General features: G+C 54.7%; 5 protein-coding genes across 5 annotated transcripts; 2 read left to right on the forward strand and 3 right to left on the reverse strand.

Moving 5' to 3' along the window:
• Nucleotides 1–2787: 2787 nt before the first annotated feature.
• On the reverse strand, nt 2788–4632 carry NCS54_00660800 (Hypothetical protein; the record flags this gene model as incomplete). Its single annotated transcript, XM_053152058.1, has 1 exon — nt 2788–4632. The coding sequence occupies one exon, from the start codon at nt 4630–4632 to the stop codon at nt 2788–2790; it is 1845 nt and encodes a 614-aa protein (XP_053008033.1).
• Nucleotides 4633–6580: 1948 nt separating this feature from the next.
• Nucleotides 6581–7857, reverse strand: NCS54_00660900 (Histone H1; the record flags this gene model as incomplete). Its single annotated transcript, XM_053152059.1, has 5 exons — nt 6581–6932; nt 6983–7418; nt 7514–7536; nt 7714–7740; nt 7807–7857. The coding sequence occupies 5 exons, from the start codon at nt 7855–7857 to the stop codon at nt 6783–6785; spliced, it is 687 nt and encodes a 228-aa protein (XP_053008034.1). The 3' UTR covers nt 6581–6782.
• A 2852-nt stretch (nt 7858–10709) lies between these two features.
• Nucleotides 10710–14003, forward strand: NCS54_00661000 (Hypothetical protein; the record flags this gene model as incomplete). Its single annotated transcript, XM_053152060.1, has 4 exons — nt 10710–12098; nt 12147–12585; nt 12638–13857; nt 13914–14003. 4 exons carry the CDS (start codon nt 10710–10712, stop codon nt 14001–14003), a joined length of 3138 nt encoding a protein of 1045 aa, XP_053008035.1.
• A 2588-nt stretch (nt 14004–16591) lies between these two features.
• NCS54_00661100 (DUF2263 domain-containing protein) lies at nt 16592–17644 on the reverse strand (the record flags this gene model as incomplete). The annotated part of the gene is made up of 1 exon (XM_053152061.1): nt 16592–17644. The coding sequence occupies one exon, from the start codon at nt 17642–17644 to the stop codon at nt 16592–16594; it is 1053 nt and encodes a 350-aa protein (XP_053008036.1).
• Nucleotides 17645–20193: 2549 nt separating this feature from the next.
• NCS54_00661200 (Asparagine--tRNA ligase) lies at nt 20194–21891 on the forward strand (the record flags this gene model as incomplete). Its single annotated transcript, XM_053152062.1, has 3 exons — nt 20194–20468; nt 20535–20694; nt 20746–21891. The coding sequence occupies 3 exons, from the start codon at nt 20194–20196 to the stop codon at nt 21889–21891; spliced, it is 1581 nt and encodes a 526-aa protein (XP_053008037.1).
• Nucleotides 21892–22278: the final 387 nt, after the last annotated feature.

Below are 22278 nucleotides of genomic sequence, written 5' to 3' on the forward strand. Positions count from 1 at the left end.
GTATGGAAGAAAGGATCCCAGAAAGGAAGAAGAAGAAGAAGATGAACATGGTTGGAAATGGAAAAATGCATGCTTGCTGCCGGAATGAAATGCACAAAATGCCGCCCTCCCTGTTTCCATCAGACTTTCCCCGTTCGCCCGTTGGTATCGTATCCCTGTTGAAAGAAAGGCTGAGGGGTGATGGAAGATGCGATGCCCCGAACGCCGCCGTGAGTCGTGAAGCCGTGAGTGTCGTAAAGCGTAATATGTAGGTGGGTTGGTTGTATGTCGAGAGGATTGGTGAGGGGAGGTATCTCTCCCCCCTTTTGCATGTCAACTTGTAGAATTGACGATGATGGCGACCTCAGAATGAGTAGTAAGAGACATTTCTTATCTTGTCGACTCCAAAAGACCTTTTCGGGATCAATGTCAGCTCGGACCTACAAAGTCAAGTATCACTGGTCCACTTACCATCTGCACCACCTCCCTAAGCCGCACCCTACTTGCCAAACGCCCTGTTCAGCCTCATGGTCAACTGGCTCCTCTGCTCCTTTGCCTCGCTACAGACGCCGCACTCGCCCCTGACGACGGCGCCCGTGACCCTCGAGACGTACTTGCCGCAGCCGGCGAGGCAGGGCGTAGTTCCCACGGGCTGTTCTCCAACCCGGCGGCCACAGGCCTGGCAGACGAGGGTCCCGAGGTTTGCGTAGCACATGGTTTTTTTGTTTTTCTTTTTTTGTTCTTCTTTGGGTTGATAGTTTGCTGCTGCTCCGAAGAGGGGAAAAGAGGCACGATCAAGAATAAGACCAAGGTGGATGTGAAAGACGAGAGAGATATGTAATAGACGAGGGCACCCGGGAACTTGGATGTCCCAGCGGAAGCTTTAAATACAGGCAAACGGGGACACCGACGTGGTCAACAGGAACAAAGGCGAACTGATTAAACGAGATTTGTTTGACATGGAAGGTAGGTAAGATGAAGCATCGAAGAATAAAATGGGTGAACAAGAGAGGATAAGACGGCGGAGGGAGGAAAGCTGGAGCCAACTTTGTTGTACTTGCAGGGAGCAAGGGTTATTTTGAGAGAGGAAGGAATGAGTATGGGATAGAGTAAGGCAGGTACGATAGGTAGGTAAGGTAGAGACGGGAGAGCAAGGCAAGGTAGGTGAGTGAGCGCGTGTGTAAAGAGCAAGTGTGACCCGACACGGGGGCTGTCGTGATGGGGTCGCTCGGTGATGGAAGGCCTTCTTCCCTCTCGCTCCTTGGGAAACAAAGAGGAAGGGGAACCCACTTGGGCCCGAGTGGGACGATTCCGTTTCACTGCCTGCGCTGCGTTGCGCTGCGCTTCTCTCTCGCCCTCTCGGCTTTGATCCCCCCCTCCTCATGATCCCGGGAACAAGAGAGAGAAAGAGGGGGTCCATTGCTCTGTTATAGGTAGGTACAGCGTAGATAGGAATCCTCTCAGCCTGACACCGGGCCTCACTTTCGAGTGTGTAGGTCGCTAACGACGACGGTCTATTAGTCAGGAAGGGCGTCTTACACAATCACCACTCATCACATGCAAGCCCTTCTCTTTCCAAAACAGACTCTACATGTCTCGGCAGCTGTCAACACCCACTAGAGACGACCAGAGACATCCCAAACGACGCGTTAGACCTCACCTCTAGGTGCCTCCCTCACCGACACATCCGCCCGCTTCGCCTCGCTTCGCCTGGATGGAAACAAAGCGGAGAGGAGAGGGAGGAGACCAGTTTGATCAAAAAGGTGGGACACCAACTCTGTCTTGCGCCGCCGCGCCCCCCCTCCATCATGAATCCTTGCTCGCCATTCTTGTTCCCCTCTGTTACCCCCCTCCAACAGAGCTTCTCGAAAGAAAAGAAGATCCCACGTCCGGGAAATCATACTGGAAATTCCCCTAGGCGCAGGGAAGATCATACCCTGTAGGGTGCTTGGGCTGTCCTGTGCTTCGATAGTCTGCCTCCCCTCCTCCGAACAAGTCACATCTAGTATATTGGCCGCCCCAATGCAACATCACGCATTTTCACGCATAGTAATATGTACCGCAAAAAAGTGGGATTTTGTTTATCGTGCCGCACTGCACAGCACAGGGCAGCAGAAAAGGTACATGTATCCGCAGTTGCTGACCCGTAACCTTGGGATTCATTTGGCCGAGGAACATAGCCAGAAACCGTTCCCCTCACCCCCAATCCCAACCGCCGTCGGACCGTTAGACGGGCTTTGCGCGGGTCATCTGCCCGCTCTGCGCTGCCGCTCTCGGCCACGGCTGTCACGGATCCTTCGGGGCACCACATGCAGCCAAAAGATGGGCCCTGACGACTCAAGACTCAGGTCCCTTTGGTGTGGGTGGCTGGCTGGCTGAGTGGGGGAGGGGCAGAAGGGGGGGCACGGGAGCAATGATAGATCGCCCATCTTCAGGGTCAACCTCACCACCATCACCATCACCGTCATCGTCCAAGGACAAGTGAGTACAAGGTTGAGCTGTCTTTCCTGACGACCCAACACCCTCAAGGCAGACGTCATCACATAATCATCTTCAATACTTCATACAAGCCCTGTGAGACGCCACCCTTCAACATCACACCCGGATCGAATATCTCTATAAGTGTCAGAATCCCTTCCATGAGAACGCCTTCCAGCCTGCCTGTCAAGTTATCGTCGTCGGCTGCCTCCCTCCATTGCCGTACCTCGCTTCCAAAGCCGGCATCCACACACACTCTCTCTCAGCACTGCAACGTACAGCGTCATCTGCATGTCCACAACAGCTTGCATCCCCTTACTTCGTGTCTTGTCACCCTAGCTTCCCCCGCAGTGCGTCCACCTCCCTCTGCAGGGCATCAAGGTCAGCCAGGATGTTGGCACCTTTCCCTGCATCAGTTGCCGATTGCGGAGATGTGGGACCGGCGCTGATGGTTGCCGCCGCATCATAAGGTTCCTCTTCAGGAACTTGACTCGACCGTGTCTTGGCAACTCCTTCCATGCTTGTTCTCCTCGGCGGTTCTTCTATGCTGCCGCGACTGCTTCCCCTCTGCCTTCGAGGTGGGGGAGGCGGCGCTATGCCACCGTGAGGCTTTGCTTCAAACGAAATTCGTCGGCTCGTGCTGTCAACGCTCCGGATACTAGCAGGCCGTCGCACCGAAGCGTTGCGCGCCGGAGGCGGGGGAGGAGCCCATGACTTGGTCACTCCAGCCTGATAACTTCCAGGCTGTGCCTCCCAAGGAGGTGTTGGTTCCACTGACGGCTGGTGGTGTGTCGGCGTCGAAATTGTATCGATTTCTGGTGACAAAGCTGGAGATGACGATGATTGGCTCACGTTTCTAGTGAGATTGGATGCCATTCCCGCTGGTATCTGAGTTGACTGCCTCGAGCCGTGGTGCGACCTTCGTGGTGGTGGTGGAGGAGCCGGGGCGTGAGAGTCATGGCGAGCATGGTTGCTCTGGGATCTCATCGACGACGACCGTGATAGATTCTCGTTATGGTTTTTGAGCGCCTGCTGTCCTAAACCAGAGCCACCAGGAGCAAATGCCTTGCTCTCCCCCCTGGCATGTCCCCTTCGTGGCGGCGGCGCTGGGACCGCTTTCTGGTTGTTCCTAGGTGTATTCGGAGACGCGGGGTTGTTCTCGATGTTGATATCGGGGACCTTGCCCGCTGCCTCCTGATCGAATGGTGACTCGTGGCCATCTTCGAAGCTCTTTCGAACAGGCGCCGGCGGCAGGGGCTTATTCATGTCAGACTGTGACATGGATGCCAATGCTTCCGGGGCTGCCTGGCCTCCGATTAAATCCAGCTTGATCGATTTGCCATGTCGAGAGCTGGGTGGTGGTGGTGGCTTCTTGCCTCTGCCAATCTGAAGCGATGTGCTCGAGTCAGAGAAGCTACTACGCTCGATATCGTCTTCCGGGGTATCCGAAGCATCTCGGGCTATGAGCGACACCTCTTGCATCTCGCTGCCCGGTGTCAGTGCGTCTTTGAGGCTATCCTGCGTTGATGCCAGGGAGACAGAAGAGGAGTCGGCCGTATTTCTTGCCGGCGGAGGCATCGATTGGCGCATCCTGAGTGGTGACGGGGGCTTCTCCGAGCCTGAGTTGCCGGTCATGAGCAATCTCTTAAACGAATTCACATCCAAGGACCGCCGAGTCGTGTTGGCAGCTTTGAGCGCATGGCCTTCCTCCTTCCGCTCCTGCTCAAGCTTTCGTTCTGCCGCCGGCGACTCCAAATCTCGTAACGTCTTGCTGAATGGGTTGCCTGGAGCTTGACCGCCACTACGGTCTTGATCCCGGGCAAACGCCGATACCATCTCGCGATCGCTGTCATCGGTAGAGGTCGCGTCGAACGGGTCATCGCCCTTCTGCTGCATGGAGCCATGCTCCTCGAAAGACGGCGCCGTAAAGGCCCATTCTGGCGAATCGGGGGAGAGCGGTGGAGGAGAGAGGACGCGGACCTTTTTGGAGGTTTTGGATTGTGAGTCAGACGTCGAAATGTCAACCTGCTGGAAACTCGTTGGAGGTGGTCGGCTCGACGAGGTGTCTATCGAATGGAGGGGGGGAAAGCGGGTGGAAGTAGACGAGGCTATGCCCTGTAATGTAGCCGTGTCTGCCACAACGACGGACTTGCGGAATGGATTGGACGAAGCCATGATGAGCACTGGCGGTGCCTCGGGTTTTGCGGTTGTCCTTTTTCGTCTTTCTTTGCACTATTCAAGCCTATCACTTGCGTCGCGGGAAGGTCGGAGAGGAGCTTTGATGTGGTGGTAGGTCAAGACGTTTGCGAACGAAGACTGCCTGCCATCTTCGGCACAGCCGGGCAGGAAGCTCGTTGGGCGGCCAAGAGGAGAAAGCAGAGCGGAGGTGAGACGGTGATGGAATAAGCAGGAATGGGAAAGAAGTGTGAAAATGACGAGGCCGGTGATTGATTGCGTAGATGTTGTAGGCTGAGTCGCGGTGCTGCAGGCTGCCAGAATCTATAGCGCAGAACGTGCCCCCGGAACGATCGGTCAAGGCCCAAGGCTCATAAAAGTCGGGGGGATCTGGCGATGCCGCTGATGATGCACCTAGGAACCAAAAGTGGGCTTGGGCCGTCAGCGCCTTGGGGCTTTTGCGTATACTTGCTAGCCGTGCCTCCTCTGTCAGCGCGGGATCGGGTCACCGTCAGGGGGCCGTGGCACGACTGGGAAAACGGGGAAGAATAGAAACCCGACCAGGGGGGGGACAACGGAGTTTGAACAACGGCGACGGGATGAGAGGATACATTACGAAGTAGAGGTTGGTTGGCTGTAGGTACCTGCCTCGTAGGCACGGAGAGCACAGGCCATCCGGGAGCTTCAAGGTGGAAGGAGGGGCACCTCACGGTGCTTGCTGGCAGCGCTGACGTTGGGTCTTCCCTACAAGGAAGGTACGTACCTGTCAAGCTTCCACAATGGGGATTTGCACGGGGAGGAAGTAAAAGGTACTTTGATCTTGGGCTGGGAGGTTAGGCACGTGAGCTGGATGACGAACAGCGTTTCGACATCCCCTCACCTTCTCACACCCACCCCTTCAGCTCTCAGCCATGACACTCACCAGTTGGCGCTGGCTCTGCTGACAATGCGTGGCAGCTTCTGATGTGACGGGAAGCTGTCGATCAAAGCTTAGCTTATGAGCAAGTTTATCGACATCACTTCAGGCTCTTGAATGAGTTCCAATGCCTTGTCCGCCAACTCTGAGCATCTTATCGTGTAAGTGGGCTGATAGTTCATGCCCATACTCGCACCCCGCGGGTGTGAATTGTAATCTCAATTCCAACTAGTAGCCCCACCCAGCCGACAACAACTCGCTCCTCTCAGCGCCGGTCAGCGACACACTCGGCCACGGGATCACAGCAATGTCCAACAGCTCACCCAAGGCCAAGGACACCTGAGCTCAAGGCTGGCGAGCTCACCCGGGGGATATTTCGCATCCCATGACATTCATAGTTTCACTAGAGTTGATTAGTTCACTCAATCACTGAACTGGTGCTGTTCACTTACACGCAGTTCTCGATCCCATCCTCCCACCTCCATCAAGGTTATCAGCAGCTCCTTCATTTGAACAGTTTACTACGCGCGTAATCGCCAAGACACTGAGGGATCAACTACACTTGCATTCCAATTTAACAGCCCCTGATTCCGTCTAGGCTCTTCATCAACTCATATTGCGGACCTATGGCGGCAATTGAGCGCTGGGCCCACGTGATGGCCCTGACAAGAGTCAAGACACGTTTCGTCGCAACTCAGCCTGACTGTCACGTAAACAAAACCCTAACAGGACGCGTCAGGCATACACACGCACACAAACTCCAAAGGCTTCTCGTCAAAAATCGTAGACAAGAGATGAAATATACGTGTCGCTTCGTATTTAAATCATGAACTATAAACAGTGGCAGTGGTATTCCGAATCACTTCGCTCGCAGACCTTCCTCAGGATTTTCCGCCCCTCCAAAACGCGCCAACCGACCATGATTCTCGCGTTACCGTCATAACCGACACGCCATGAAATGTGTCATGTCATGTGTGATATAATACAAGTGCCATAATCGCGTTGGAGAGAATGACCTTCCACTTCGGCGCGTCATTCGCTCCTTGCACGAAGACGACCGAGGATGTGAATGGTGTCTCTGTGCACGCGTGCAATCAAACAATCAACAGACCCGCGCTCTCGTTCAAAACCCAGTAGAAACCCAGTGCCCTTACTCTCCGTGTCCGAACCATAAACAAAACCGTGAACGCCATGGCCGTCATTAACAAAGATCAATGGTGCCAGAGGCATGCTTCTACGCCTTGGAGGCAGCAGCCTTCTTGGGCGCTGCTGCTCTCTTCGACACGGCAGCCTTCTTTGTGGGGGCGGCCTTGGCAGGCTTTGTGACGCGACCAGTCTTGGTCTTGGTGAGAGGGGCATCGGCGGCCTTCTCAGCCTTCTCGGCCTGGGTCGAGTCAGCAAAGGTCGAGGTCAAATTGCATCAAGGAAACACACCTTCTTGGGAGCAGCAGCCTTCTTGGGGGCGGCGGCCTTCTTCTCAGCGGGAGCCTTCTTCTCAGTGGCAGCGGCGGCAGCCTTCTTAGGAGCAGCCTTCTTTGCAGGAGCGGGCTTTTCAGCGGCAGCCTTCTTCTCGGCAGCAGGCTTCTTCTCAGTGGCAGCCTTCTTGGGGGCAGCGGCCTTCTTAGCGGCGGGCTTCTTGGCGGGAGCCTTCTCGGCAGCCTCCTTCTTGGGAGCAGGGGCAGGCTTCTTCTCCTTCTTAGGCTCGGGCTGCTTCTTGGCGAGCTTGGTGCCACCAGAAGGACCCTTGGGCTGCTCGAAGATACCCTTGTCAACGCCAGCCTTCAGGGCCTTGTTGAAGAGCGAGTCGAACATGTTGTCCGTGACATTGAGAGTGTTGTTTGCCTTGACATACTTCTTCAGGGACTGACGGCTGTGGGACGAGTCAGCGACCGAATGAGGGAGAGGGGAGGGGGCGGCGACAGCTGGATTGCATTGCCAGAGAAGAGAAGAAAGATAAAAACTAACCTGGAGCCCTTTCGGTCCTTGAGCTATTGAATGGGAAAAGGACGAGTCAGTAAGAGAAAAGAGCATTGCGAAAGACAAAGAGTGCGACACAGAAGGTCGGGCGGGCGCGCATGGCGATGGCTTCAAGCCGCGACCGAGCGACGTGGTGGGCGCGCAACGGGAGACGCGCCGGGGAACAGAGAAGTTCAAAATTCACATACGTTGACAATGGCATCAGTGATCATGTCCTTGAGTGAAAAAGTCAGCAAGTTATCCAAGAGAAAATACCGCGCTCAGAAGGCAAATGGGCTCACCTGGTAGCTGGCGTGGCCAGACTTCTTCGCGGCGGCGGTCTTGGGAGGCATGGTGAAGGTTTGTAAGTTGTGTTGGTTGAAGAAGGAGGGCAGATAATGCGTCTGGAGATGGGCAGAGAGGCGACGAAGATGCAAAACTCGGCGAGAGATTTGATATGCGTATGATGAACTGAAGAACAAGAGTCGAGCAGAACGATCTCGTCGGGCGCGTGGAGGGGACGGGGCATGTTTATATATCGGGCGGGGGCAGGACCGCAATCAGTAGCTCTTTCTCTGGGCTCTAGACTTCTGCTCCTGCTCTTACAACTTTGCAACCTCTTTACCCACCTGTGCTCACCTGCCACAGACCCACCTTCCTCGATTGGGAAGAGGGGCATCTAGCGCCACACCATAGGCCAATGCACGCTCTGCAACCGTGTCTGCACAAGATGCATCAGCCCTGCACAAGGAGAGCTTCGAGCCCTCGGATTGGCCTGCGGGGCTTGCACAACTCCCACGCATCATCACTCGCCTGCACAAATGAGCTTCAGCCACACCAGGTGGGCGATGCCAAGAATGCCCCTAGCTCCTCAGACCGCGATATGCCACCTTGTAAAAATCGGGGCGCTCAAAAAATGCCAAAATAATGCCTGGGCCTGTGACCATTTTTTTGATTGGTCGGTCCAGACATCACCTCGGGTGAGGTGTACCTCTGTGTGATCTAGAGTCTGGCAGAATGCGAGAGCAACTCATGCCCCCGAGCATCCATTTCCCTCGATTCTCTCGTTTCTTCGCGCACCCTCCTTTACGATCCAAATGAGTCATTCTTGTCGTGTTCTTGCGAGTTTGCGGCGAGTTTCCGCGTCTGAAATAAGGGGGAGGATTCACCGGTTTCTTGCGCGTGATAGTTGAAGCACGACGGCCGTCGACTGGCCGTCACGGCACGTTTGAATGAGCCATGCTCGTTGTCGCATTCCGAATTGCGGCATGTACAGCCATTTCTGTCTCCCCGAGGAGCTCGTCAGTGTCTTCAGAAGACTCGGCAACGTTTGTTTTCAAGTTTTCGAGTTGTCCCGTGTTGATTTGACCATGATATCGACCTTATCGTCCAAAGTCACTTTTTGTGTTGAATCGCGACATCGCGCGCCGGCACCTGAAGCTATCCGCATCCCACGACTGCCTGATCGTCAACCCGCCGCACATCACGCCATTGACTCATTTTAATTCCCTTGGCGGTCGTGGGCTACGCGGATGCAACTTGAAGACATTTTGCAATTTTTTTGTTAATCAGAAGCGCTCCGTTGCCTCTTAAGAGCGCAGAGATGTCGCATCACGACTTACACGGTCGGAGGCGTCAAACAAGCACGACAGAAGATTGCCCTCCTCACCACCTGCAACTCCACTTTATAGATCTTTGCGAAAATGGAGTTTACTCGAATGGTCTGTCTTTTTTTCATTACTCTCGCAAAATTTCGCATCCATCACGTCTATGCGCACGCAAACCCATCCACAATGTTGCAGAGCGGACGCGCCGCGCGTGCAAATGTTTGGGTCAGCCCAGGATTCAACACCAACATGCGCCAGCATAGTTAGCTTGTGTAATATCTCGGTCGCGCGGTATAAATATCCAGTTTCTTTTGTTGTCGATGGCAATTTGTGTCGTTATTGTCAGTATGGGAATTCACCATTCTACTCTCGCCCGACTGGGCGACTACGTCAGGTGAGGGGCATAGCGCGACATCGTGAAGCGTGCGATCTGCGAGTAAGCCAACACCATGGCTTTCAGGCTGGCAAAACAGTTTGAAAATCGCACCAGATACTCAGTCATACATGCCCTGCTCCGATTTACTATGTTGATTTCGCATTTGCCCACCACTCATTGTAGCCTGGCGGTCTTTGTTCTATGCACTCGCCTTGAACCTTGTCCTGGCAGCCTTGCTACCCTACTCCATCCCCATGCTTTCTGAGTTAAGAGATAGCTTTACTGCACGTTGCCAACAACCTGGCACAGCTTCAGCCTGACTTTGCAATGCTTCATCATTCCAGATTCTCATTTCTCATGCTCGGTTAAAGTCTGTAGCTGCAGCTGAGTCAGTGGCATTCCTGTCGCGACGTTCAGAGAGAGCGAGGCACCAGTGCTCCTCTCATATTGGCCAGGTTGCGAGATTCTCTCTCTTTTCCTACGATAACATAACATGTGAAACTGTATCGCCCACTTCACCCAGACTTCAATTATGTATAGAAGTGAGATGCATATAGATTCACCTTCTACCTGGTAGGCTGTTCGCTGACATAAGGATGGATGGCATTATCTACCGTCGTCAACAAAGCACTAAACATGCGAATTTCCTGATAGGTAAACGATAAAGATAAGCTTTATTATCGCTTGTCCACCCATGTAATGATCTCTACGTACTCGCTAACAACCGTCAGGGCGATCAATCTCATCTGGAACGGCGAACCTGAAACCTGTTGTCCATTTTAGCAAAGCATGTGAACAATCACATGACCATACGGATAGAACACAGTCGACAGTACAGTGCTTATCGCCTGCTGACACCTAACGCTTTACCAATCAGAGTAATGCGGGACCCGGAACACGATCGTTCCTAGAAGGTCGTAAGGACACCGACACCAACGCCAGAAAAGGCCAGCGAGGCAGGAGATCATCACCAGCTGCACTTCGTTTCTACTCTTGATTTCTTCGGCGATCGAATTCCGCCAGCTTCGACGCGAACACGGGATCATGTTTGCCCTTTTTTGCATCTAATACTTCTCGGATTTTCTCTTTCTGCCCTCTCACGGAGCTCGTGCCGTCCGCCGTTGCTGCCCCACGTCTCCTTTACTGGGCGCATGCTCGTCCGATAGACAGCTAGACGCCCTCGATCCTCTCTCCGATTCCACCTCGACACTGTATCGTCACCATGGCCGACTATGCCCAGTACCACGCCCTTGGTCAGGGCGAGGTCATCGACCCAAATGACCCTAATCGAACCTCGCAACCCGCTGCCCAACAGTTCCAGCCGCCAGTCGCCCCGTCTCCTTACCAGCAACAAGCGACACCGCAGCCAGGCTATGGCGGAGCGCCGCCGTACTATGGAGGTCAACAAGCTCCTCCCCCGATGACCGGATCGCCTGCCCCAGCTCCTGGATACGGTTACGGCCCTCCCCAGGCCCAAGGACCTCCTCCAGCAGGCCAAGCTCCCCCGTCTCAAGATGCTACGCTGGCCGCGCAACTGGGAGGAATGAACTTGGGAGATGGACACCACACAGCACGAAGAAAGAAGAAGGACCGACATGCATACCACACTGTTGAGGCCACAGGCTCCTCGCAAGCCTTCAATGGCATGCCTGCGCAGGGAACTTCGGCTTCGCAGTTCCTCGACAACAACGTCCCAGGCGCACCTGGCTTCGGACAAGGTGCCAGCCCCATGGGCACGCCTCAGATGATCAGCCAAAACCTCTACGGGGCTCCTGCGAATCCTGCTTTTAGCCCTGCTGTCCCGGCGATCTCTCCCAATGCCGGCGAGGGCTTCGTCAATACCGCAGCTGTCTCGACCAGCGGGCCCAAGGTCTCCCCCGACGACATGCCCAGCGTGCCGGCTTCACGAGATGTTATCCAACAACACTATCTGAAGAACGTCTATCCTACCTTCGAACGACATGTTCCCCCGCCTGCAACTGTCTCGTTCGTTGCCTTTGACCAGGGCAACTCTTCTCCGAAATACACCCGACTTACACTCAACAACATCCCTGCGACTTCCGAAGCCCTTCAAGCCACAGGCCTCACACTCGGAATGCTTCTTCAACCGCTGGCTCCCCTCCAGGTCGGAGAAACCGACATTCCAATCCTCGACTTTGGCGAAGCCGGTCCTCCACGATGCAGACGATGCCGAGCTTATATGAACCCCTTCATGATGTTCCGTTCAGGTGGAAACAAGTTTGTGTGCAACCTATGCTCGTATCCCAACGATACCCCGCCAGAGTATTTCTGCGCAACCAGCCCTCAAGGCGTGCGAGTCGATCGAGATACCCGACCCGAGCTTCACCGAGGAACGGTGGAGTTTGTGGTGCCCAAGGAGTACTGGACGCGGGAGCCAGTCGGCCTGCGATGGCTGTTCTTGATCGACGTGACCCAGGAGGCTTATAACAAGGGCTATGTAGAGGCCTTCTGCGAAGGAATTCTCGTTGCCCTGTACGGCGGCGAGGATCAGGAGAAGGATGAGAATGGAGAGGCAAAGCGGAGGATACCTGAGGGAGCCAAGGTTGGCTTTGTAACATACGACAAGGATATCCATTTCTACAACATCAACGTGAGTGTATCGATATCATGCCGAGCTAGCTGTACTAACATCAGCCAGCCCGCCTTGGACCAAGCCCAGATGATGATCATGCCTGATCTCGAAGACCCCTTCGTACCTCTGAGCGAGGGTCTCTTTGTTGATCCATATGAATCCAAGGATGTCATCAGTTCTCTCTTGACGCGCTTGCCGGATATGTTCTCAGTCGTCAAGAATCCCGAGCCTGCTCTCCTTGCTGCCCTTAACTCGGCGCTCGCTGCCCTCGAGAAGACGGGAGGTAAGGTGGTGGCATCGTGCTCTGCCCTGCCAACCTGGGGCCCTGGACGACTCTTTATGCGGGACAACGGTAACCATCCAGGCGGCGAGATCGACAAGAAGCTCTATACGACGGAGCATCCAGCGTGGAAGAAGGTAGCCGAGAAGATGGCAGCCGCTGGCGTTGGTGCCGATTTCTTCCTTGCTGCTCCTTCAGGCGGTTACCTCGACATTGCTACAATTGGTAAGCCAGCTTGTTTGGAATATAGGACAAAAAGAACTGACTTTATTTCTAGGCCATGTTGCTTCGACGACTGGCGGCGAAACATTCTACTATCCTAATTTCATCGCCGCACGAGACAGCCGGAAATTGTCTCTCGAGATTGCTCACGCAGTGACACGAGAGACTGGTTTCCAAGCTCTCATGAAGGTCCGTTGCTCCAACGGACTCCAGGTCTCTGCCTATCATGGCAACTTTATTCAGCACACATTTGGCGCGGATCTCGAGATTGGTGTCATCGACGCAGACAAGGCGATGGGTGTCACATTCAGCTACGACGGCAAGTTGGATGCCAAGCTTGATGCCCACTTCCAGTCTGCTCTCCTGTACACCACTGCCTCGGGCCAGCGCCGTGTGCGGTGCTCCAATGTCATTGCCAGCGTGACGGAAACTTCTAAGGAATCTGGTGCGCGTGAGCAGGGCATCCGGGAGTGCCTCAAGTTTGTGGACCAAGACGCCGTCATCTCGATACTGGCCAAGGAGGCTAGCACCAAGTTGGCGACGACTTCTAGCAACCTTAAGGATATCCGACACTGGCTGGGTGAGAAGGCGATTGATGTTCTTGCCTGCTACAGGAAGCATGCAGCACAGCAACACCCGCCTGGCCAGCTTGTCATGCCGGAGCGATTGAAGGAGTTCTGTATGTACCTGCTCGGTCTCCTCAAGTGCCGTGCCCTCAAGGGTGGTGTTGAGAACTCTGACCGCAGAGTACACGAACTCCGGATGCTCCGGTCAATGGGTGCTCTGGAGCTGAGCCTGTACCTCTACCCCCGCATGATCCCCATCCATAACCTTCAGCCCGAAGAGGGCTTTGCCGACCCTGAGACGGGCCATCTGAAGGTGCCACCTTCGATCCGCACGTCCTTCTCACGCGTCGAGCCTGGTGGTGTTTACCTGGTTGATAACGGCCAGCAGTGCCTCCTCTGGCTTCACGCACAAACCTCGCCCAACTTGATCGCTGATCTCTTTGGCGAGGACAAGGATTCCCTCAAGAGCCTTGACCCGTACACGTCGGCTCTGCCAGTGCTCGAGACGCATCTGAACGCGCAGGTGCGCAACATCATCGAGTTCCTCCGCACAATGCGCGGTTCCAAGGGCTTGACGATCCAGCTGGCGCGACAGGGCATCGACGGAGCCGAGTTTGACTTTGCTCGTATGCTTGTGGAGGATCGGAACAACGAGGCACAGAGCTACGTGGACTGGCTGGTGCACATTCACAAGGGCGTGCAGCTCGAGGTTAGTCATGGCGCACCCAACTGATCATGCTGAGTGAATACTGACGAGATGCATAGTTGAGCGGACAGCGCAAGAAGGAGGGTGATGAGCACTCGAATGCAGCAACCTTGTCCAACTTTGCAGGACTGAGACCAGCTTACTGGTAGTTGAAAAAAGCTTACGTGTAGTGTAATAGAATTTGATACTGAGAGCAGCGGTTGTGTATTCTGGTGTCATGGCATGGGATGCAGCAGCAACAGACGAAAACCCATACAAAAGTCAGGGGAAGAAGAGCAGAGCAGAGTCTTGGTTAGCGAACAACGAAAAGACGACTCATCCATCCCATCCATGGATATCTGGAAAGGCCCTGTCAATGTCTGTTTTGGCGAGAAAATGCCTCTTTTCCCCCTGGTTCTCGTTCGTTTCGTTGCCCATGACTCGTCGTCATGGTGCCACCCGTGTCTGTGTCTATCCGTGTGGCCTCTGGCATGACTGACTATCCACGGCAGCAAACACGGTCCAATGTCTCCGTCCCTAGTCTCGTTGGAGTTTGAGTCCTTCTTCAGGCGGTCAAAGCATCTCTTGTCCATCTGCACCTCGCCTGTCGGCATGACCACGCCTGAAACAATACCTAGCCCTCATCACTCTCTCGGCTCTAACTGATTCTCTATATTCTTGTTACTTTGTTTCCCTCTCACCGTCTTTACGCCGCCATCCTAACAGTGCCCGTGGCAGGACGGGAGACCGCGCGGATGCAACCTGCCGTGTCAGGGTAGTGCAATCGAGATTTGTGCAACCTTGCTATGGGGGCGAGAAGAGGGGACAGACGATCGATGTTCTACATTTCGTCTAGCAGCGGTGGGGAGATTTTCTTGAAGAGAAACGAAGAGAGTCTTATAGCATGAGTGTTAAGGCAAGTTGGCATAAATCTCGCTTCTTGGCGTCAAAACTAGGTATGAGAAAACCGGGGATGTTGTATATCACGCGTGTTAAAAGAACGCATTCCTTTTTTTTTTTGCCTCTCTGATATTCATCACATCTTCTCAGAGAACGCAACACAGTAAGTAGCTTTTCTCATGCGGTCAGCCGCGGCTAAAGACCCGCCCAATTTTTTGGGGTTACACGCGAAAGGATCAAGAGCAGATATGTATATATGCAAGTAACATAGACAAGGGGCCAGATCGAAGCGCTGCGACCTTGGGGAGGCTGCCTTGTACAGCAGTAGTGTGGTTGTATTTATGTGAGTGAGTGAGCGTGTGTGTGTGCGCCCCATCATCTCTCCCCCCCTCCTTTCTCCCCGGGGGGATGCGTTATCTTGCATTGGTAGTGGTGACCGGGGAAGAACGGAGGGGAAACATCACGTACCTACCTAAGTATGTAGCAGCCCAGACTTTCTCAAGAGGGTGTCGTGGTTGTTGGTCGATAGAAGCTGACTTTCCTCGTTCCATGACCTATAAGCATCCATCCTCCTGCAAACAGAACCAACACATCCATATCTTGAATTCTACCCTTTCTCTCTCCCTGTCAAGCTGAGCTCGAGCACTCACACACACACACACCCCCTGCGACCCCTTCTCCATCAGACCACCCCCAAACTTTCTCCGGGAGGCGGTCAGCGTTCGTTCATCGAGGGCAGGCAATGGGGAAATTCCCTCCCCAGCGCATAACGCGTGCGTGCAGATGTGGTGGGATGGTTTGAGCTGTATCCCACGTCCTGGAGCCTCCTCCCCCTCAAGTAACTCTAACCACAGCCATGAGGATACCCGCATGTGCACGTTGTGACCGAGGCTAGCACGTCTTGGCCCTGGTCGGCAAGAGCTGATGGGTGGGTCAAGCGAGTAGAGGTAGACAGTGTGCTTGTTGGTAGTGAGTAGAAGGCCTCAGCATGTCTAGATGTAGTGTCAATGGCTGCTTGTGTTGGTCGTCTAGCAACGTCTCTTCTGCCTCGCCTGTTAGCAACTCCTCCATAACCACTCCAACATGGTGATATTACCGGCAATCTCATCCCAATTGGGGTCGTCTCGGCCGAGTTCAGCCCCGGCGATCCGTACATGAGATCCACCAGCGTCAGCTTCTCCCCCAGTGAACCAGGGTGTGACACGAGGTAAAGGGAACAAAACTCGTTGGATACTTGAGCTAGAGATATGTGAATGTGATACACCCAACACCGATACCCTACCCAGCCCTTCCCAGTCCAGCCCAGCCCGTCCCAGCAGTCATCATGTCGTCGTGCAGACCAAAGCAGCCTAGTAGGGCCGCTTGCCATTCAGTAAGACGCCAAAAGTTACCCCCCAAACACCAACAAAAGAAAAAAAAAAAGAAACATGTCGTAAGCCTCATGACAACCAACAGCAACCTTGACCAACTGAACCGCCAGCGGCACCCCCATTCATGTAACCAAACAATCCTCCATCAGCATCAGCTCCCTCGCGGCTCCAGATACCTGGGGCCCCGGGCCTGCCATCCTCTAAGCGCCCAACAACTTCCCTTGTTCGTTGGCTGACCGCCAGAATGCGGACAACTGCAGCAGAGTCGAAAAAGAAACGTCGCACAAGGGTCCCGTCAGTCCGGTCGGTCTCAAAATGGATAACCGCCAGGGCTCCCATAACCCGGTTGCCTTCTGGGGCCGGGCCCTCCTGGCTACCTTCCAACTCGGGGAATCCTCTCGAGTCCTCGCAGAAGCTCTGTGTCTCGTCTTGGACCCCTGCCCAAGGCTACAGACAGCCTGGCCTGGTCTGGCTGTCATGGAGCCAGATCACGTTGTGATCATGCCGAGTCCATATCGCGGATCGGGTTGCCGAAGCACTCGGTCAACTTCGGCGGGGCTGAAGACGTGCTCAAAGATGTGGCAATCAGTCGGGGAACTGCCATGGCTGCTGCTGCTGCTGCTATGGCTCTTGCTTGACCCTGACGAGCTTGAAGATCCAGCCCGAGACTTGCCCTTGGAGCCATTCTCCTTCTTAGCAATCTCGTCTAGGATGTGCCGCGCGGTGCTCTGGAGGGGATCTTCGAATACGAAAACAACGTAGGAAAACTGCCCACGTAGATCGGGGTCGAAGAGGAACACATCCCGCCAGAGCTCTGCCAGCTCCTGGGGAGGGTTGCGGTAGCCATTGCCAAGGCCAAAGTCGCCAATCACCACGCGGTCGTAGCCGTTGTAGAGGCAGATGCGGAGGGCACCACGCAGCTTATCGCGAGTCATCTCGCGTTCCTCCGCAAACGAGTACTTGGTGCCGTTGTCCTTGAGTTTCGGCCATCGCGTTGGTGGTACCGACACAACGGGCAGGTCAAACCAGCTGTCCAACCGATCATAGCGGTCGTGAGGTCCACGGCAGACCACGACAGCATCAGACAAGATGCCGCCCTGGGAAGGAATGGGGTAGTTGCTTGGTTCGGGTGAGTTGGGCCAGGGTGAGTTCAGCGTGGCTGAGAGGTTACTTCGTCGGCAGAGCTTCTCCTCATAACCAACGCAGCCAGTCTCCCAATCTCCCCCAGGTCTTCGTTCATTGGCGGCGCAGATAAAGGGAATACGCACTCTGGGGCCACCAACCGCTTCGCTCGCCTGCGTATCCATGGCTGCGTATGTCAGTGCCTTCATGACCGGGTCGCCAACCTCGATAGTAAAGGTGGGCGGCCGGGTACTTGGCTTCTGACGCTGGATAGCGAGCTGTGCGATGGGCTGCCTGTAGAGGTACGAGTAGGGTGGGAAGATGTCGCCATAGTTCTTCTTGACGAGTGGGATGAAGTTCCTCTTGGTATCGGCTGCGACTTCTGAGGGCCGTACCCGGCTGGATCTCGGCGGTGCCATTGGGAAGATGAGGGTATACAACAACTTGTAATGCAGGAAAGCAAGCAAGCAGTGTCTTTGCGAGGAATGAGGCAGCAGTCGGTACTCCCTAGTCAATAATACGAGTAGAGTAAGAAGCTGGGTAGAAAGGTGAAAAGAAGGCTCCAAGGTCAAGGAGGAGAAGTAGGAAGTGAACGGCAGTGACTTGGGTGACGACAAGAGAGTAGGTACATCGATTCATTGCAAAGGGCGGCGAGACCCTTATATGCACACTGGGCAGTGAGTCTGAAAAAGCAAAACGGTGGAGGAGTCTGTCACCAGACAAGATGCAATACCTCACTCACGGTCAACTGGCGCAAGCGAGAGGGGAGGGATGGCCGCTGGGCTGTGTGACCCAATATGTCCAAGATCTGAACCACTTGTTTAGGACAGGCTCGGTCAGAGGCGAGGCAGCAAGCCAAAGAACGGGCGGACCAGAAAGAAAGCGGCATGACTTTATGGGTACGGGAAGACGTAGGTGCTTGCTTAGATGGCCCATGGTCCCGCCGCTTGTCGACAGGCATATACTCTTGTACACACATCGAGCCCGGTGCCCATCCGGAGGACAGTACAGACCAGACAGCAGAGAAGACCCAGACATGGCATGGCAAAGCAAATGCAGGGCCACACGAATTAAGGCAAGCCAACGGCAGGGACAAGGACAGGACCCATCACGGAGAGGGCCCCAGGGACTAGGGACTATCAGTCGCCAGCCGGGGGTACCAGATCGTCACCACCACCACAGGCTGTAGGGGAACCGGCATCCAAGTTGACGGAACCAGGGTGGGCTACACTGAGCGTCAACTGTCGGGAACCGTGGAGCAGCTGCGAGATCTCACGGGAACACAGGCGGCGCCGCCATCTCAAGACGGGGCAAATAGCCATGTTGGTTGGGCAGCTTGACGGACGACCAGGGCCGTCGACGAGAGAGAGCGATATCCATCGGTGGGCCTGAGACACAGCTGGCCGGGACATTGTTGCGAATCAAGATCTGTGGCACCCCTTCATCTCGCCTGGTCGAAGCTTGTGTCCAAGCGGATGGTAGCCGGGGTCGCGGCTGTGAAAGAGACAAGAGAGCGCGTGTGCGTGTGTGTGGTGGGGTCATCAAGTGTGCGTGACGAGGAGGCTCAGCTTGTCGAGTCCGAGTACACGGGAGGCTAAACTGACTGTGTGTGTGGGAAAGCCGGGGGCACTGGGACCAAAACCCGTGTCTCGTTTGCTGAGGTCATGGAATCTCGAGGGTTGCAACCCAGCGACTACCCGAGTTGGGACTCGGGCTCGCCTGGGCTTGGCCAGGTCGGTAACTAGGCGATTCCACATGTTATGCGAGAGAGGCGGCAAGGGTGAGGAGGTGCGCAATCGATCGGCTCAGAATGTGTGAGACATGAGAGACCATATAGAGTCCAGTCACGATGCTCGGTTTAAGACAGAGCCGGAGTCGGGGCGGGAGACGGTGCGGGAGGATGCGGTGTAGGCTTTCTTTTTCCTCGTCCCGAATGATGTCGGGGTTGGGAAATTAAAGAGAGGATCGGTGAGTTTGCCTTTTGGCTTTTGGACTAGTTGCAAAGAAGGACGCTTGGTGTGGGTGTGGGTGGATGTCTTGCCCCGTGTCTTGTCTCGTGAGATGCGTGGTTAGAAGAGCGTGTGAGTGGGTGCAGTACGTGATGACGGGGGAGAAGGTCTCGGACGAGAGACGATGAGTTGCTGACGGACGTTGTCGGCGTGTCCGTGAGATGGAGATGAACGGGGCTGCTGTTGTTGTTGTTGTTGTTGTTGCTGTTATTGTTGAGGACGAGTTACGTGGAGTTGAGTTGAAGTTGAATCAGTCTATGTAAGGTTGCGGGTACCGATGTCATTCCATCACACCTTCCAACCTTTCGTCTCATCTTCTGGACAAAAAGGCAGGACCTGTAATGTAAGCTTTAAGCAAGGAAGGACCGTCCCGGCGCATCGGCTTGTGCGCCTGCGCACACTAACAACAGGCTGGCGCCGTCATCTGTGATCTGTGATCTGTGATCTGTGATCGGGGATCGGCCTGTAAAACCACCCGCAGAGCAACCCACACAAGGCAACCTTGAACCCAATCCTCACTAGATTACAGGGCTACAGGGCTCTATTGCAGCCACTGTAAGCATGTCACCTCCCAGCGTTCCCAACAGCGGGGATCAGATGCGGTGCGCATCTCAAATCCGCCGCTTTACCCAGAAGGGAACCGCCCAAGGGACGCTCAACGGCTTATTCATTTTTCCACTCGGGTCTCAGCTACCCTGGAGCTTGGTGATGGGTCATCTGCCAGTCATCCAAAAATTCTCCACGACCATCTCGGAGCTCAACATCCCTTGCATCCAAGCTCCACGACGTCACTTCTCACCGACAAGAGAGGACTAAACCCCTTTTGCCCATTCCGCGCATGACCCGTCTTTCCCGAAGTCTCAAAGACGCGGCTCAATGATTGATGTGGATTGAGGCCTGACAAGTCCCGAGACTCACTTAGTTCTTATTTGCATATCCCGAGCTCTTGACCTATCACAATGCGTTCAATTCGCCTTTCCAGTGTCCCGAGGACGGGAAGATTATGGGTTCAGAGAAGACCCTACTCGGTTCGAGTACCTGGCGAGTGCCAGAAGGACATCAAAACTGTGGCAGAACTGAAGGCCTGGGGACCATCAACCCGTATACCAGATGTTGAAGTCTCTGGATGGGTGAGATCAGTGAGGAAGAGTTCTGGCGTACGCTTCATCGATATCACCGATGGATCATCTATGCGTCCGGTTCAAGTGGTTGTCGATAAGAGCTTGGCCACAGAGTATGTAAACCAAGCCTTCGTCTCAGTTAGCTTCGATGTATCAGATCTTGACTGACATCTCCCTAGCATGCGCCCCGGTGCTGCCGTCCGTCTGAAGGGCACGTGGGTTGATGAGACTAGAAAAGAATCCGAAGACAATGCAGAATCTTCAGAGGCTCCCAAGACACCTGCCAATGCCGAACTTCAAGTCTCAGAGGTCGAGGTTCTAGGCCATTCTGATCCTCAAGTACGATGACCCAGTCCGTGTCCACGTGGAATATTCACTCATCCGCATCAGACATATCCGATTCAGAACAAGTATCAGACACCTGAGAGTCTCCGTACAATCTCTCACCTTCGGCCACGAACTCCTCTCAACTCGACCATGCTACGATTGCGTTCTGATGCCACCGCTCTCCTCACTCAGTTCTTCTTTCAAGAACGTTTCCAGCAGTCACACCCGCCCATCATCACCTCCTCTGACTGCGAGGGTGCTGGTGAGGCTTTTGCAGTCAAGGCCTCTTCACCGGGCGAGTTCTTCCGCGACCCCAAATATTTAACAGTCTCTTCTCAACTTCACCTCGAAGCTCTCGCTCAGGCACTCGGCAACGTGTGGACTCTTTCACCAACGTTCCGTGCTGAGCAGAGTGATACGTCAAGGCATCTCAGCGAGTTCTACATGCTCGAGGCTGAAATGAGCTTCGTTGATGATATGGATGAGGTTATGGACTTGGCACAACGCATGTTGAACTCCCTTGCACGTGGACTGAAGGAGCTCAACGCTGCCAAGGAACTCGAGCAGAACCGTGTCGACTCCAAGGACCCAGCCGAACGTCTCGCGTTCAACGATCTAGTTGACCAGAAACAACTGGATCGTCGGTGGAGAGGTCTCCTGACCACCAAGAGATGGCCTCGGGTTACCTACAGCGAGGCAATTAAAATCCTCGAGTCCCTAGCCGACCAGTTCGAACACAAGCCGACATGGGGTGCTGGCCTACAGTCAGAGCACGAAAAGTATCTGGCCGAGAAGATCGGCTACGACGAGGCTACTGACTCATCCGTTCCGATTTTCATCACCCAGTATCCGCGGGAGATCAAGGCGTTTTACATGCGCCAGTCCGCATCTTCCCCTGACGCCGGCCTGACGGTCGACTGCTTCGACCTCCTTGTTCCTAGTCTTGGCGAGCTGGCTGGAGGCTCCATGCGTGAGCATCGTCTGCCCCAGCTAGAGGAGAACATGCGTGCTCTGGGTCTCGAGGTTCCTAGCAAGCGGTCTCCCAAAGGAAAGGAGCTGGCCTGGTACCTAGACCTGCGCCGCTGGGGTTGTCCTCCTCATGGCGGCTTTGGTCTTGGATTCGATCGACTCCTTAGCTATCTCACAGGCGTACCCAACATCCGCGATGTCGTCGCCTTCCCGCGTCACTATGAGCGGTGTGACTGCTGATTGCAGTGCTGTACCCAACCTTTCTCCTCTCTCCTCTTCCACTCAACTCCCCTGGAGAGTGATCCCATTCCTTGACGTCTGGCGCATCGTCCTCGTTAATGCTTGCCTACCTTGGAAGTTGAGCTCCCCTCGGCTCAATGTTCAGCACCGCACTCTGGGCGATCTGATACCCGTGTTTCTGCTCTGTGGTACGTTGCACGAATCGAGGCGAGCGACACCCGTGTACCGGGGACAAACGGTCACAACAAACATCCTTCCCCTCTATTCTCTCTTTTCTCACACACGGAGTGCAGTACCGGCGAATACTGTGTGACACTGGAATGGGCCCATGTCTATGTTCCCCAGCCTTCAAATGTGAGCTCTCGACGATGCGGTGAGGAGGAACTT

This window comes from Fusarium falciforme, chromosome 5, assembly GCF_026873545.1.
Source record: "Fusarium falciforme chromosome 5, complete sequence".
Taxonomy (NCBI): Eukaryota; Fungi; Ascomycota; class Sordariomycetes; order Hypocreales; family Nectriaceae; genus Fusarium; species Fusarium falciforme.